Here is a 15,136-nt window from a genome sequence, read left to right as displayed (position 1 = left end):
TTTTTAAAAAGGAGCCATACTTTTTTTTTAAAGTTTGAGAAATGAATGTGATTTCTAATTGTATCAGACATTAATGTTTTAAAGCTATAACAAAGTTTAAAATTTCTACATTTCGTTTTTCATTTATTGTAACTGTTCTTTTATCTATTAAATTGTATGTGGATGGGGAAGTCCTGTTTCTCCTCTTAGCATTTGTTTCTATAACCAGAAATAAAGTTATATATTAAAGAAACGACACTGGCCCCGGCGTGGTCCTTGGTGAGTGGCCGCTGAGGGACAGATGGGTGGGCAGGTGGCCTGCGGCTCCCGCCCCGAGGGCCCTGCCTGGGAGACCTGCCGCCTCCCCTGCCCTCGCGGCTGCTCCCAGGAAGAAGCAAACTGGAGAAGGACACGGTCTGGGAGGTGCCCGAGCCCCGTGAGTTCCCTGAGGGGCCGTCTCTGCAGCTTCAGGGACGTGGGTGAACCGGGAGCCTCCCCACAGCGGCTCCGTGGGCCCTGCGCCCGCCTGAGGCCGGCCTGCGCGGCGTGGCTGCTGCCAGCACTGACCTGCGACCTCCCGCCTCTGGTGTTGTCGGGCCTGCTTGCTCGGGTGCTGAGCGGCGGGCGCGGGCTCTGCAGTCAGACTGGCTTGGGTGCCGTCCAGCGGGGCCTGGAGCCTGCAGATGGGCACCCCGACCTCAGAACGTGCTGCGTCGGCCGCCTCGTGCACCATTCACCTTGGTGAGGGGGGGCTCCCTGCAGGCTGCCTCCTTCACCATTCACCTTGATGAGGGGGGGGGCTCCCTGCAGGCCACCTCGTGCACCATTCACCTTGGTGAGGGGGGGCTCCCTGCAGGCCGCCTCGTGCACCATTCACCTTGGTGAGGGGGGGCTCCCTGCAGGCCGCCTGGGCCCGGGTTAGTGAGTCACAAACAGCTCCTGGGTGCTCTCTCAGCACAGCCTCCTCCACACAGGCTGTCAGCGCCGCCCTCAGCCACTTGGCCAGCTCCCGCAGTCCCTCCTCCCAATGATGGCGAGGACACCTCCTGGGGTGCCCTTGGGCCTGGGTGAGCCCCCACCCCCTCCCCACCTGCCTGGGCGGAGCACTGGGCCTCACGCAGCACCCCCGCCCTCATCCGCACTGGGCCCCGGAGGGCATCTCAGAACAGAGTCCAGAATTCCCGCGGGGGCGCGCCCGGCCGGGAGGACAGCGCACTGCCCGCCTGCCCTGCGTCTCCCCGGCTTTCATCCCGGGCCGCCCCGTGCGTCCGCCATTGGGTCACCGTCTTCGTGGCTGTCAATTCCTCGACCACACGCAGCCGCAGCCCTGGCCGCCGCTCCACACGGGTCCTCCCGCCCGCTCCTCCCCCCACAGCCTTTCGCCCCGGGTCCTGCCGCCGGTCCGGTCCGCCTGCGTTCACCCACGAAGCCTCCAGGGCCTTCGCCGCGCCCCCGACCCGGATTGTCCGCCCGCGGCCGGCAGGGGGAGCGCTGTGGCCGGCACGGCTCCGGGAGGACGGGGAACGGGCCCTCCCTGGCCGGCGGCCTCGGTAACGGAGGCCGCAGGGGCGGTGCTGGAGGCGGCGGCGTTAGGGGAACCTGCTGAGCCCCGCGGCCTCGCCCGCCCGCACCAGCCGCGCCGCGGGGTTTGTGAAGTTTCCAGGTCCCCTGGGCACTCGGCCCGCAACGCGGCACCGTGTTCTCGGGACAACCCAGCATTGGGGACCCGGGGCCATCGGGAGCCGTCAGCGCCGAGTGCGGGGCGCGGGGTCCCGGGGGCGCCGGGGTCCCGGGTGCCCCGGTGCTGAGGTTCCGAGTGCGGCGGACCCCGGATCGAAGGCGCCCGGGACTCCGAATCCAAGGCGCCCACGAACCAACCAGGACCCGCGGCCAAGCGCACAGGCCCCGCCCCGCGAAGCTCCGCCAAAGCCCATTGGCCAGCGGCCTGTCCGCCTCTTCACGTGACGTAGCACGTGACGCCACCCGGAAGCCGGCGGGACTGCGGGCCCGGCCGGTGGAGCGGCGAGCGGCTGGGGCGCCCGGGCGGCGGCGGGATGTTCTCGGCGGGGACGGAGAGCCTGCTCCGCCAGGCCAGGTGCCCGCGCCTCTCCCTCGGGGACGGGAGGCCACGCCCGCCGGGCCCGGGCGGCGAGGTCGGGGCGGGTCGCGGAGGAGGTGGCCTGAGCCGGCGGGAGGAGTGGAAACGCGGCGGGGACGTCCCGCCGGTTGCTCGGCCGGAGGCTGGGCGGACGGGACCCCCGGAGGGGCCGGCGGAGACGGGGCGGCCGGAAGCTGCCCGCGGTGTCTCGGCTGCTCCGGGGTCAAGAGCGCAGCCCACAAGCCGCAGCCCCGGAGTCTGGCGCCGCCCGAGGCCTGGGGGGCCATGGGCCGTGTCCCCTGGGAAGACGCCCTCCCGCGGGCTCCGGACTCCCGCTGACCAGTCGTTAGCCCCCCCCGCCCCCCACTAACCGGTGATGGGAGAAAGCAGGCGGCGGCCACCGGGCCCTGTGAGGGTCGGGGCCACCAGCCCACGATGACGTTTAACGGGAGCGAAGTGGCTCTATGCGGTGGGGACGATGGGGCGCTGGAGGCCTGCGCCGGGGGGAGAGGCCGGAGGAGGGGACCCTCCTCTGCTCGCAGCACCGGGAAGGTCTCGGGGAGCCGGGGGCTGGCGGCACCGCCTCCCAGTGGCCCCCGGAGCCTGGACACGACATGGACAGAGGTCAGGTCCCGTGTTCTCACCCGCGTGCACGCGGACTTGGGGGCGGGGCTCCATGAAAACGGGTCTCACACGAGCGGTTCACCCAGCGGGGACACGCTCACCCCAAAGGTCTTCCGAGGACAGAGCTGCGCCCACTCACGCCTGGTGTCCTCCCCTCCCGCCCGAGGCCCTGCGTGGGTGAAAGGCAGGACAGCCTCGCTGTTTGAGTTCTTACCTCCCCGTCGGGGGGGGGGGGGCGGCGGGCTGGAGGGCAGTGGACGCTTAAAACCATCACTAAAATGTTTATTAATTTCAGAGAGGAAGGGCGAGAGAGAAATATCAATGATGAGAATCATTGATCGGCTGCCTCCTGCACGCCCCACACTGGGGGTCGGGCCCACAACCCAGGCATGTGGCCTCGACCGGAATGGAACCTGGGACCCTTCAGTCCCCAGGCTGAGGCTCTATCCACTGAGCCACACCGACTAGGGCGCACCTGTGGGTTTTGATAGCACTTTATATCGCTAAGGTTTGGAGTTAGGCTCCGGAGTGAATTTTAGTTCCCAAAATTTTCAGAGATGGAAAGCAAGGGTGGAAAACGTTAACAGAAACATCTCTGGTAAGCTGGAGAAGAGGTGAAGAAGGTGGGCTCAGGTGGGGAGGGGAGGGGCGTGCGCAGCAAGGTCGGGCGCAGCAGCGCAGCGTGAGTGTGGGGTGAGGGCCTGTGCGAAGGGCCAGAAGCTAGAGGAAAGGCGCTGCTCCTGGGGGAGTCGGGGCCCCGGGGCCCTGAGCCTTGGCGTCTGGAGTTGGGCTGGGAGCGGAGGGAGCGGTGGGAGGGCTTGGGCTGCCTGGCCTGGGAAGGGTCCTGTGACCCGGAGACCGGGGAAGGGATGGTGTGGGACGAGATGCGCCCCATTCTGGGACTCGCCGTTACCATCGCCACCAGCCAGGCAGCTTCCCCTCGGGCTCCTTGCCTAGAAGCTCCTGGACCGCCCGGCCGGGAGGGAACCCGCGGGTTGGGCTGCAGCCGTCAGGTGAGAACAGGGAATACGGGACCGAGCCAGGCCCCACCTTCGGATGTTCACCAAACCTCGTCAGCCTCGCTGGGACGCCCTGTCTCTCTCGGCTCAGGGTTCCTGGGCTCAAACCGGGTTGGTCCAAGTGCACGGAGGGGGCCTCCGCCACGGCCCGGCCGGGCACACGGGAGGGCGGCATGCTGCTTCTCGCTTTGTGGGCCCGAGTGGGAACTCCCAGATGTCTGTCCTGTTGGCAGTGCTCAATGCGTATTTATTTTTTAGTTAACGAGCAAATTAAATATTAGAGCCAGGAGCGGTAACAGGCTTACCTGACGGCGTGTCCAGGACTGCCCTTTACTACATGACACTTAGCTCTCGGTCCCCGCAGTTCGTCTCATTGAAGGAACCTTTTGAAAGCAACTTATTTCAGATTAAATCTCTCGTACGTTTGGCTCCTAAACTCAGTCAGTCTGCGTTCTTCTGCTCCTGGGAAACAGCACGGGAATGTGTGGCGTCTCTGCTAATAGGGTTGTTGTCATGGGAACCGGGGGTGCAGGTGCCCCGACAGCCCCGTCCAGCGGGGGCGGGAGTGGCCCTTGGACGGCTGAGTCCGGGGAGAGGCACCGGGCGGGGACCCAGGGCCGGTGCGTCAGGAGCGGCGTGTGGATGGGGAAGCCCTCTGCCCGTGACCCCGGCCTGCGTCCCGGGCGGGCGGGGCGGGCGGGGCGTCACTCGGCAGCGCTCCGGCCCCGGCCAGGGCTCATGCAGGTGCTGACGCGTCCGCCTGCGCAGGGAGGTGCGGGACGAGGAGCTGCGGCAGTTCTGCGCCCGCGTCAGCGCGCTGCTGCGGAAGGAGGAGCCGGGGCCCGAGGCCGTGGACGCCCTGCGCAGGCTCTTCCTCATTGTCTCGGCCACCAAGTACGGCAGGAAGTGAGTGCTCCCCTCGGGGCGTGCGGGGGGGTGCGGGGGGTGCCCGCCTTGGCGCCTGAGTCTGTCCACTTACACCAGCGCTCAAGGGCCTCACATGTAAAGTCCTTTCCACCTGCCCCGGGCCCCTTGGGGCGGGGGGGGGGGGGAGGGGGTGACCCGGGAACCGTGCTCTGGCCACGGTGTGACCCGCCGCCCGCTGTGTCCCGCTGCCGCCCGTGGCGTGACCCGCTGTGTCCGGCCGCCGCAGGCTGGAGAAGGAGTGCGTGGACCTGCTGCAGACCGCCCTGTGCCCGCCCGCGCGCCCCGAGCCGCTGCAGCTGCTCTGCGCCGCCATCCTGCGGGAGACGTCGCCCTGCCTGGGCCTGAGCCTGTCCTGCGACCACGTCCAGAGCCCGCGGCAGCTGAGCCTGGTGGCCTCTGTGCTCCTGGCCCAGGTAGCTGGCTCACCGCCAGGCTGACCGCCGCCCTTGGTGGCCCTGAGCCCGGGGAGCAGCGGCCGATGAGCGGTCCCCTGCGGGTGGGCTCCGCGGGGGTTCCCCTCCGTTCACTGGTCTTTCTGGGCCTTGGGGGGCCGCACGTGGATGCTCGGCCGGCAGACACGCCTGCCCTGCCTCCCCAGCTCCCTGTCCCCGTGTCCCTCTCCCGGGTCCCCAGACGGGGAGTGCAGGGATGTGGTGGAGGCTGACTCGGCCCAGGGCTGCCGTGGGGACTGAAGAGTCCCGGAGCCGAGTGGCCGCCTGCGGGGTGGACGGTCCCCTTTCCAGATGGCGCTGGGCCCTCACGCCCCCCTGGTTTGATTGGCAGGGCGACCGAGAGCAGGTCAGCAACGTGGGCCGGCGTGTCTTCCAAGTCCTCGAGAGCCGGCAGCCCGAGGGGCCGAGTCTGAGGCCCCTCCTCCCAGTCGTGTCCAAGGTCGCCAGCCTGGCCCCAGGCAGCTTCCATGAAGGTACGCCTTCCTGGAGAAGCAACTTCTGGGCCCCCGCCCTCCCCGCCCCCCGCAGAACAGAGACACAGGGGTGAGCCCAGGCCAGGAGGGAGGTGGGGCGGGTCGCTGGGTCTGAGTGGCTGTCGGGCTGCTTGCCTTCCAGCAAGACTAGCAGTGCCCGCGGCCCGAGTGGGTTCACCTGCTCCCCTCGCCTTGTCCCGCCCCCGCAGACCAGGCCAACCTGCTCAGCAAGAGGCTGGTGGACTGGCTGCGCTACGCCAGCGTCCCGCAGGGCCCCCCCCCCTCCGCTGGGGGCTTCTTCACGCCCCGGGCCCGGCAGGTGAGTGCGGGGTCTGAGCCTCCCGTCCCCGGGGTCCCAGGCCACCTCGCCAGCCTTGCCCGCAGGGTCCCTGCCTTCCTGGCTCCACGTGGTGGGGTGGGGAGAGCGGGGGTCATGGAGGCCTGGACCTGCTGGTGAGGGTCACGTGCCTGACGGAGGCCGTGCTCCTGGCTCCGAGCCGGCGGGTATGCCTCGCACAGGGGGTTCGCCACCTCAGTGCCCCCACCCTCCCTCGCGCCCGCAGCCAGGTCCCGTCACCGAGGTCGATGGGGCCGTGGCCACGGACTTCTTCACGGTGCTGTCCACGGCCCAGCGCTTCACGGAGGACCAGTGGCTGAACGTGCAGGCCTTCTCCATGCTGCGGGCCTGGCTGCAGCTCAGCGGCCCCGGAGGCCCGGGCGCCCCGGACACAGGTGGGACCTGAACGCCCCGGGGACTGGCCGCTGGCGCCAGAGCAGTAGAGGCCGTCGGGGCCAGGGCAGTAGAGGCCGTCGGGGCCAGGGCAATAGAGGTCGTCGGGGCCAGGGCAATAGAGGCCGTCGGGGCAAGGGCAGTAGATAGAGGTCGTCGGGGCAGTAGAGGTCGTCGGGGCCAGGGCAATAGAGGCCGTCGGGGCCAGGGCAGTAGATAGAGGTCGTCGGGGCAGTAGAGGTCGTCGGGGCCAGGGCAGCAGAGGCCGTCGGGGCCAGAGCAGTAGAGGTCGTCGGGGCCAGGGCAGTAGAGGTCGTCGGGGCCAGGGCACTAGATAGAGGCCGTCGTGGCCAGGGCAGTAGATAGAGGTCGTCGGGGCCAGGGCAGTAGAGGCCGTCGGGGCCAGGGCAGTAGAGGTCGTCGGGGCAGGTCCTGCAGGCTCTGTTCGGGCCCTTTCTCCTCCGCAATGAGCAGCTCAGCTCGGGCTTCCCAGGGCAGGAGCCTCTGCACTGAGGGGGCCCAGGGCGGGGCGGGCGGCAGGGCTGACCCCGGGCACTGGGAGCTCCGGTGTCTGGGCCTCGGCCCCGAGCGCCACGGTCCTCTCTCCAGATGACAGGTCGGAGCAGGAGGGCTCCACCCTGTCCGTGCTGTCGGCCGCCTCCTCCACCGGCCGCCTGCCGCCGCCCGAGCGCCTGCGGGAGAAGGCCTTCGAGTACTGCCAGCGCCTCATCGAGCAGAGCAACCGGCGTGAGTTGGGGTGCTGTCCCCCCGCCAGGCCCTACTGTGGGCTCACAGGAGGCCAGGCCCAGCAGCTGTGTTCTCGGGGGGCATGACCCCGAGGCTCAGCCCTGGACAGACCCGGGCCCAGGCTCTTGGGCTGCGTCCCCCAGCACCCATCACACCTCCCCTGGGGTGGCTCTCTGCCGAGCTCTGCCTGCCCCCCACTCCCAGTGGGGTCCCCCGCCCGCTCCCTGAGCTTCCGGGACACATGCGCCTCCTGTTGGGCCGCCTGATGCTGGTGCAGAGGCCAGCCGCCTTTCTCCCTCCCCAGGAGCCCTGCGGAGGGCGGACTCGGACCTGCAGAAAGCTGTGAGTGCCCGCGGCCGGGGCAGGCGGGGCGGGGGGCAGGGGGGGGCTCCCCTCCTCCCTCCGACGGTGGCCTGGTCCCCGCAGTGCCTGGTGGAGGCCGTGCTGGTGCTGGACGTGCTGTGCAGGCAGGACCCCTCCTTCCTGTACCGCACCCTCTCCTGCCTGAAGGCGCTGCAGGCGCGGCTGTGCGGGGACCCCGCCTGCGTGCGGGTGCTGCTGCCCCTCGCCCAGTTCTTCCTCAGCCACGGTGAGCTGGGGTCCGCACGGGCAAGGCTGCCCGGCTCCGGGAGCAAGTGCAGGTCAGGCCCCGGCCGGTGTGCTCAGGATAGAGCGTCGGCCTGTGGACTAAAGGGTCCCGGGTTCGATTCCAGTAAAGGGCACGTACCTCGGTTGTGGGCTCCTCCCTGGCCCAGGCCCTGGTCAGGGGTCATGCAGGAGGCCACCAATCCATGTTTCTCTCTGTCCTTCTCTCACTCTCCCTAAAAATCAATGGGAAAATGTCCTCAGATGAGGATTTAGAAAAAGAAAGTGCAGGTCAGGGCAGGACGGTGGGCTCCCCCTGCGCTCCCCTCCGCCTGTGGGCGCATCGCGTGATGGCCGGTTAGCACGATGGGGTGGGCGTAAAGGGGCTGATGTAGCGAGTTCAGTGCTACCGCGGTCGGAGGCCTCCGCTTCCAGGGGTGCGGCCGGCCCTCAGGCGGCTGGGGGGGGGGGGGGGTCTCTGGAAGGAGCTGGGCGGGAGCGGCAGCCTTCCTGACCCCGTGCTGGCAGGGGAGGCCGCCGCCCTGGACGCGGAGGCCGTGTGCCAGCACGTGTTCAGCAGGGTCCCGGCCGAGCACTTCCACAGCCCGGTGCTGGCCTTCGAGTTCGTCCAGTTCTGCAGGGACAGCCTGCCCCTGCTCGGCCGCAACCTCAGCCTCCTCCGACGGAGCTTCCCCGGCCTCCTCAAGGCACGTGCGGGGCGGGGCGGGGTGTCCCAGGCCCCCCTGTCCTAGGGCCTCGGGGTCGGAGGCCTGGAATGCAGGGCGGAGGGCGGGTGTGGGCGCCGGGTGTCAGGGCCTCGCAGGTGAACGGCCTCACGTGGGGCGGAGCCTGTGGGCCCCCCTCGGGAAGGGAAGGCCCGGCGGGTTTAGTTCTCGTAGAATCTGCCCGGAGCCCGGCACCCCACAGCCTTGCCCGGGGTCCAGCCCTCTGGTGCCGTTGGCTTTTGGTGTGTGACACGTGGATATTGGGTTGTTGGTACAAAAGTGAATGCAGAAGCAAAGAGAATAGTGAAAAAACACGGGAGTATTTTCAGACGCCGGATCCCAGTGAAGTGAGACCGGGGGCGGTGCAGCGCCCGCTGAGCTGCCCTGCCCGCCCCTCAGCTCCTGGCCTGGAACAGCCCGCCCCTCACCTCCGAGTTCGTGGCGCTCCTGCCCTCGCTGGTGGACGCCAGCACGGCCGCGGAGCTGCTGCACGCGCTGCTGGACCTGCCGTGTCTGACCGCGGCCCTGGACCTGCAGCTCCGGTGAGCCTGCTCCCGCCGCCGGGCCCGGCCCCTCCCCTACCCCCTCCCCTCCCGCCCCCCAGCACAGGCCCCTCCCCCTGCTGCCCGCAGCCCCCCTCCGCAGGTGCTGGGTCCCCCAGCCCTTTCTCGTCACCCCAAGGCTCCTCACTGGGTCGGGGCGCTGTGATGTCACAGGGGCATCTGTGTCTCTCCCTGGCCAGTGGGTGCCCGTGACGGGGGGCCAAGTCCAGCCTGGTGGGCCTGTGCTCAGAGCCACCCCTGAACCCGCCTCGGGCGTCTGTCCCCTCAGGTTGTCACCGGCTGCGTCCGAGAGGCCGCTCTGGGACGCCTCCCTCAGGACCGCCGGCTGCCCCGACGCCTCCCAGGACCCGCAGCTCCAGGGCCTGCTCCAGCACCTGCTGCGCGCAGAGGCCAGCGGGGCCCCCGAGAGGTAGGGTCCTGGGCTGGGAGCCCTGGGGCCGGCGCCCTCACCAGGCGGCAGCCACGAGGCCCCGGCTGGGCTCTGTTCGCGCACGGCGCCAGTTCTGCGACCCGCACGGTGGGCCCTCTGGTGACGCCATTATACAGATGGACAAACTGAGGCTTAGCGCCCAGGCGAGGAGCCCAAGGCCACCTCACCGCAGACTCCAGCTTCCCGGGTCCCAGGGGCAGGGCCGTCCCGAGGGGCGCAGGTGCCAGGGCGGAGCTCAGGGCACAGCAGGCGTGGTGACGGGCGACCTCCCGATGAGCCGTGCGAGTGGTTTCAGAACTTGGTCCACGCACCCGGACCCCTGCCTTCCCGCAGCACCGGCCGGGGGTCACACGGGCTCCCGTGTTCAGAGCGTGTCCCTGGGCACCAGGCGGTGGGGCCTGGGCGGGCACTCAGCGGCTGTGCCCTGTCCCCAGGCTGGCGCCACTCCACCCGCTGCTGCAGCCCATGGCCAGCTGCGCCCGGGTGCTGCAGTGCGCCCAGGCGGTGCCCACCCTGCTGCGGGCCTTCTTCTCGGCGGTGACCCAGGTGAGCCCCTGCCCAGGCCCCGCTGCCCGGCCTCACTCCCACGCGGAGGGCCCGTCGGCAGCAGGGACCAAGGGTCAGCCAGAGGCCGCTCCAGCCCCATCCAGGCCCTGTCCCTTCGCCCGGCCGGCCGGCCCCTCCTGGACGGGGCTGGCGAGTGGCCCCCGGCCGGGACCCGGGACAGAACAGAGAGCAGCAGCAGGTGTTCGCGAACGGGGCTGAGTCTGCCTCTCGCTCTCGACCTCAGTTCGCTGACGGGGCCCTGACCAACCAGCTGGCACGGCTGCTCCTGGAGAGAAGCGACTCGCTTTACCCGGTGCCCGGCTACGAGGCCCACGTGCACCAGTGAGTCTTCCTGCAGCCACACGGCTCCACCCCCGGTCCCACTGGCCCGACACGTCCCCTTCCCCTCCGGCTGCTGCAGCACGGCCACCCGGGCCCGGCCTCGGCGCTCCAGACCCCCCCGTCACATCCGGGTGCCCCAGGCCCTCCTGCCTCCCACACCATCTGTCCCCCTTTCTGGAGGCCTGACCCTTGCACTCCACTCAGAGGACCGAGGACAGAGCTGACCCGGCTCCTCCCCAGGGGGCGAGAGGTTCTTTAGGGGCCGGAACTGCTCTGTGTCCCGACTGTCCCGCCCGGCTCCCAGCTGCCCTGGGTGGGCTGTGCCTGGGGCTGCGCACGGCGTCGGCAGCCACGGAGCCCTGTGCCCTGCAGGGTGCTGAGCGCCCAGTTCCTGGGCCTGTGCCAGCGGAGGCCCTGCCTGGTGGTGGAGCTGGCGAAGGAGCTGCTGGAGTTCGTGGGCAGCGGGGGCGGCCTCCGCAGTGGCGGGAGCATGCTCACCTCCGTGGTAAGGCCACCGGCTGTCCCCCCCCCCGCCCCCCCCCCCCCCCGGCGCGGCGGGCCTGGCAGGGGCTGAAGCGCTCTCCCTGCAGGTGTGGGCCGTCGGCGAGTACCTGGCGGTGAGCTGGGACCGGCGCTGCACCGTGGACCAGATTAACAAGTTCTTCGAAGCCCTGGAGGCCCTGCTGTTCGAGGTCACCCAGTCCCGCCCCTCGGCCACCCTCCCCCAGTGTCCCCCGCAGCTCGTCACTGCGCTTATGACCACGCTGACCAAGCTGGCCTCCCGCAGCCAAGACCTGATCCCCAGGTACGGGGAAGGGGGGAGAGGGACCGGCCGCTCCGGGGAAGAAAGGAAAGTGGCTTGGGACCATGGCACAGCTCAGCACCTGGGGGTCTGGCTGCGTCCCGGCGGCGTGGACTGGGCACTGCCACCTCCCCTCTCCAGCGGGTGCCTCCGCTGACCGGGCCTTCCACGAGACCGGGCCCCTGCAGCTGACTGGCCGGCCCCTCGTCCCCAGGGTCTCTCTGTTCCTGTCCAAGATGAGGACCCTGGCCCAGAGCCCGGCCGCGGGCTCCCTGCGCTGTCGGGAGGAGGAGAGAGCCATCGGCATGCGGGCCACCGAGCTGCTGAACCTGCTGAAGATGCCCAGCGTGGCCCAGTTTGTGCTCACGCCCAGCGTGGAGGTGGCCGCGCCCCGCTACCACCGCGACACCAACACGGCGCTGCCGCTGGCCCTGCGCACGGTCAGCCGGCTGGTGGAGAAGGAGGCGGGCCTCCTGCCGGGCTGAGGGGCAGCGACCAGGCTGATGCCAGCCGGGCCGCAGATTGGGACGGAGCCTGGTACTCGGGCCGAGCCAGGGCCTCACGGTCAGGAGGAAACCAGGAGGGCCTGAGCCCAGGAGGAAGCCCGTGGGGCCCCGACCCCGCGGTGGGGTGGGCTGCCACGGTCTCACCTGTGGGTGTTGGTCCGACCCTCTCCCTCGGAACCATGCTGAGCTCGGCGGGACGTCCTGACGTGGCGCTAGGCCCTGGGGCGGGCGGGAGCTCAGGACATTCAGCCCCAATAAACCCGCTGGAAGTCACTGTGTAGACAAGAAGACTGTTCCCTCTGCTCCCCCTGCCCCGGGGAGGGCCGGGTACATGCACCCCCACCCCACCCCCTTGCGCAGCCGGGCGGCTGCTGCCCTGTGGGCTCCTCGGGCTACTGGAGAGCGGCCTGGACACGGCCCTGGCCTGGAGGGACACTCCCTCCCACTCAGTGGCCGTGGGGCGGGCGGCCCAGGAGTAAAGCTCACGGACACGCAGCCTGGAAGGGCGCGTGGGAACCACCGTGGCAGCTGCCGGGGAGGGGGAGCGCGTGTCTTCAGGGCCTGCCGTGGGCCGCGGGCCTGGGGTGGGCGCACCTCCTGCCGCTGGGAGGGCAGGCCCACCTGGCAGGGCGCCCACGCCCGGCTCCCAGGGACCCGGCACCTGCCCTGGACCTGGGCTCAGCAAACCCGGTTGCCCCGGGGGAGACTCGCTGGGCGTGGCGGGTCAGGGGACAGCCCAGGCCCCAGGGACCCCCGACTGTTCCATTCGGGTTGGAGGCTCGGCTTGTAGGTCAGCTCCCAGGCCACGAGGTGGCGCTGCTGCCCCGGAGCCCGGGCCGCGCCCCGCCCCCCGCGTCAGGCTCCGCCCCAGGCCCTGCCCCGGCCGGTCCGCCACCCCCTGGGCGCCTAAAACCGCTGCGGAACCGGAGGGGTCCGGGGCCCGCCTCGCCTCCTTCCTGGTGTCCGGCCTCAGGACGCTTCCGGGATGCGCAGGTGGCCGCGCCCAGGACACCGACTCCCCGAGGACGGGGCGGACCTCAGCCCAGCCCACCCGTGTTCCCCCAATAATCCGCCAGCCTCTCGGAGCTCCGTTCGGGGCTGGGCATTCCTGTCACCTCGGGCTCAGCCCTGTATTACAAGGGTTTTTAAATGCACTGGGCCCGCCTGGGGAACGGGTGGGAGGCCGCCCTCAGGCAGGGATCCCGGGGCCTCCTGTGCCCGCCAGGGGCCGGCGTGGGGCCCAGGGCTGGGGGCTCGCCCACGTCTCCGTTCCCGGCGGGGGGCGGGAGGGGCGTCTCCACCAAACCCCTGGCCGGGGAGGGCTGCGTCTGCAGCGGACTGGCCGGACCCCTCGTCCCCAGGGTCTGTCCCCGTCGGCGGGCTCCCAGCGCTGCCAAGAGGACGCGGCCACCCGGGGCTGCACCTGCGCGGGAGCCACTGTGGCCGCCACTCCCCGCCCCCGCCCCGGCCTGCACCGCGGTCAGGGGGCAGGGGGCAGGGGGCAGGAGGGGGCAGGTGGACGCCCGGGGCTGCAGGTCAGAGCCCGGCGTGAGGCCCGAGCCGCCGGAGCCGGGCGCCAGGGGGGGCCCTCGTTGGGGACGGTGCGGGGCGTGGTTCCCAGGGGGCACGTGCACGCGGACGGGCTGCAGCCTCCGGGGCGGCTTCCCGCGTGTCCCTGCCGCTCCTGCTTCTGGGCAGCGCGGAGGGCGGCCCCGGCCAAAACCACCCGCCATCGCCGGCCCGTCTCCCGGGGCCTCCTGAGCGGGCGGGCCTCCCCGCAGCCCCTGCCCCCACGCACCGCCCTGACCCCGACCCCACGCACCACACCGACCCCACGCATTGCCCTGACCCCACGCACCGCGCCGACCACACGCACTGCCCTGATCCCACGCACCACACCGACCCCACGCACTACCCTGACCCTGACCCCACGCACCACGCCGACCCCACGCACTACCCTGACCCCACGCACCACGCCGACCCCACGCACCGCCCTGACCCCACGCACCGCTGCTCTCCAAGAATAGGAAAGATAGTTTATTGACTCTGTCCGTTAACTCTCCAAACATAAAGCTCTGTGGCGCCCCGCGGGCCCCGCCATATAAATAGCGCACTCAGCCCCGCAGCGGCCTAGGGAGGGGGCGAGCGGAAGCGGACCTTCTGGGCCGTGTCCGCGTCGCACTTGGCCACCAGGAACCGCATCTTCTTCCCGCCGTGGCGGATCAGGTCCACGGCCCTGGAGCGGAGGGTGACAGCCGAGCTCAGGGGAGGGCGCGAGCCTCCGGGGGGCCCAGTGCGCGGGTGCGAGGGCCTGGCCCGCAGCCTGTGCTGCCCACCCCACCCCACCGGGGGCTCGGCCCTGGCGGCCTGTGGCTGGCCAGTCGGGTGAGAGGAGGGCGGGCGGGGCGGCGCCCCCACGTGCCCGTCCCTGAAGTGGGGTGATGAGGCCCTGGCCGTGGCTCCCGCCCCCGGTGTGCGGGGCGTGGGTACCTCAGGTAGCTGACGCCCGTCAGGCTGCTGCCGTTCACCTCCAGGATGCGGTCCCCCAGCGACAGCCGGCCGTCCGCGGCCGCGGGGCTGCCCGGGAGCAGGGTCTGGATGTAGAGGCCGGGCGCGCCCAGGGGCGTGTGCTGCGGGAGCAGAGGCCTCAGCTCCGGGCGGACAAGCGGGGCCGGCGATGGCCACCGCAGCCCACCCTCGGGAGGCCCGGCCAGGTCAGCGCCGTCTGCGGACAGCACTGGGCCCCATCCCGGCCCTCACAGGCGACAACAGGCCCCTCCCTGCCCATGTTCCACGGAGATGCCCGCCAGGCCGGGCAGAGGCCCGGGGCCACTCACCATCCCGTCGATCAGGCCCATCCCCAGCCCCGAGGGGCCTCGCTCCAGCTCCAGCTGGAAGACGGAGCAGAAGTCGTCGGCGCTGGAGCTGCGGCTGGAGGGGGCCGGCGGGGGCTCGTCCTCGGGGGCCACGCCGTCTCCTGCTGGACAAGCAACGGGGCAGGTGAGGCCTGCGGCCGCCGAGTCCAGGGCTGCAGCGCCCGTGGGCAGGAACTGAAAAGCCAGGACGCGCTGGCCACGGGGACAGGGCGGGGGGGGGCGGGGGGGAGGCCAGAGCCCTGCGGGCCCAGCAGAGCCGGCCGAGTGCAGGTGCCACGGTCTCACCTTCCGGCGTTGCCCCCCGGGGGCCGCCCGGTCCGGGCCTCCTCCCTTCTGAGCGCGCCTTCCCACGGGAGCCGCCAGGGTGGGGCCAGTCAGGGCCAGGGGGCTCGAGTGGGGTGCCGGGAGGCGTGAGCAGGCAGGAGGAGTCTGTGTGCGGGGGCCCAGCCTGGGGGCCCCCGTGGTTCCCGCGGCCCCGCGGCCTTCCTGGAGGACCCTGTGTGCGGGGAGCCCCGGCCGAGGGAGGAGGGTGCGCTGGGCCGGCTTCACGTGCTTCCCTGCCAGGGGCCCTGGCAGCCACGGGGCAGCTCTGGCCCTCGGGGTGCCCCTCAGGGGTGGGCGGGTGCGGGCCCTGGAGGAGAGAGACAGCTCAGGCACCAAGCTCCTGTTCTGGAGGGAAAACCAAGGGCCCCGCGTCCACCCCACTGTCAAA

General features: G+C 70.7%; 2 protein-coding genes across 5 annotated transcripts in view; one reads left to right on the top strand and one right to left on the bottom strand.

Moving 5' to 3' along the window:
* The first annotated feature begins 1,937 nt into the window (after window positions 1-1,937).
* Window positions 1,938-11,805, top strand: AP5Z1 (adaptor related protein complex 5 subunit zeta 1). Its single transcript, XM_079770566.1, has 17 exons — window positions 1,938-2,074; window positions 4,489-4,626; window positions 4,874-5,060; window positions 5,431-5,572; window positions 5,782-5,891; window positions 6,136-6,304; window positions 6,912-7,049; window positions 7,354-7,391; window positions 7,476-7,638; window positions 8,163-8,341; window positions 8,759-8,901; window positions 9,191-9,331; window positions 9,787-9,898; window positions 10,143-10,240; window positions 10,613-10,745; window positions 10,831-11,045; window positions 11,257-11,805. The coding sequence occupies exons 1-17, from the start codon at window positions 2,034-2,036 to the stop codon at window positions 11,525-11,527; spliced, it is 2,418 nt and encodes an 805-aa protein (XP_079626692.1). The 5' UTR covers window positions 1,938-2,033; the 3' UTR covers window positions 11,528-11,805.
* A 1,766-nt stretch (window positions 11,806-13,571) lies between these two features.
* LOC307099258 (monocyte to macrophage differentiation factor 2) overlaps window positions 13,572-15,136 on the bottom strand; it is a gene marked incomplete at its 3' end in the record, with an annotated part of 58,411 nt that continues 56,846 nt past the window's right edge. For 2 of the 4 annotated variants that reach the window (XM_079770565.1, XM_079770561.1), the window contains 4 exons: window positions 14,710-15,055; window positions 14,386-14,528; window positions 14,039-14,178; window positions 13,662-13,784 (listed from right to left, as the gene is read on the bottom strand). In XM_079770565.1, the coding sequence (XP_079626691.1) occupies window positions 13,679-13,784; window positions 14,039-14,178; window positions 14,386-14,528; window positions 14,710-15,055 (735 nt within the window). Of the gene's footprint in view, window positions 13,785-14,038; window positions 14,179-14,385; window positions 14,529-14,709; window positions 15,056-15,136 lie in introns of all 4 variants that reach the window. The other 2 variants (XM_079770563.1, XM_079770562.1) reach the window with 2 other exon arrangements.

The sequence above is a fragment of the Cnephaeus nilssonii genome (genome assembly GCF_951640355.1).
Source record: "Cnephaeus nilssonii genome assembly, chromosome: 5".
Lineage (NCBI taxonomy): Eukaryota > Metazoa > Chordata > Mammalia > Chiroptera > Vespertilionidae > Cnephaeus > Cnephaeus nilssonii.
The sequence above is the reverse complement of the archived record's forward strand: the minus strand, read 5'-3'. Positions and strand labels throughout refer to the sequence as shown.

Bases quoted from the DNA above. Each gene is read 5' to 3' on its own strand.
- AP5Z1 (XM_079770566.1), top strand. From the start codon at position 2,034: ATGTTCTCGGCGGGGACGGAGAGCCTGCTCCGCCAGGCCAG. The intron at 5,573-5,781 runs GTACGCCTTCCT...CCGCCCCCGCAG, and splicing joins CCCAGGCAGCTTCCATGAAG to ACCAGGCCAACCTGCTCAGC. The intron at 7,639-8,162 runs GTGAGCTGGGGT...CCGTGCTGGCAG, and splicing joins CCAGTTCTTCCTCAGCCACG to GGGAGGCCGCCGCCCTGGAC.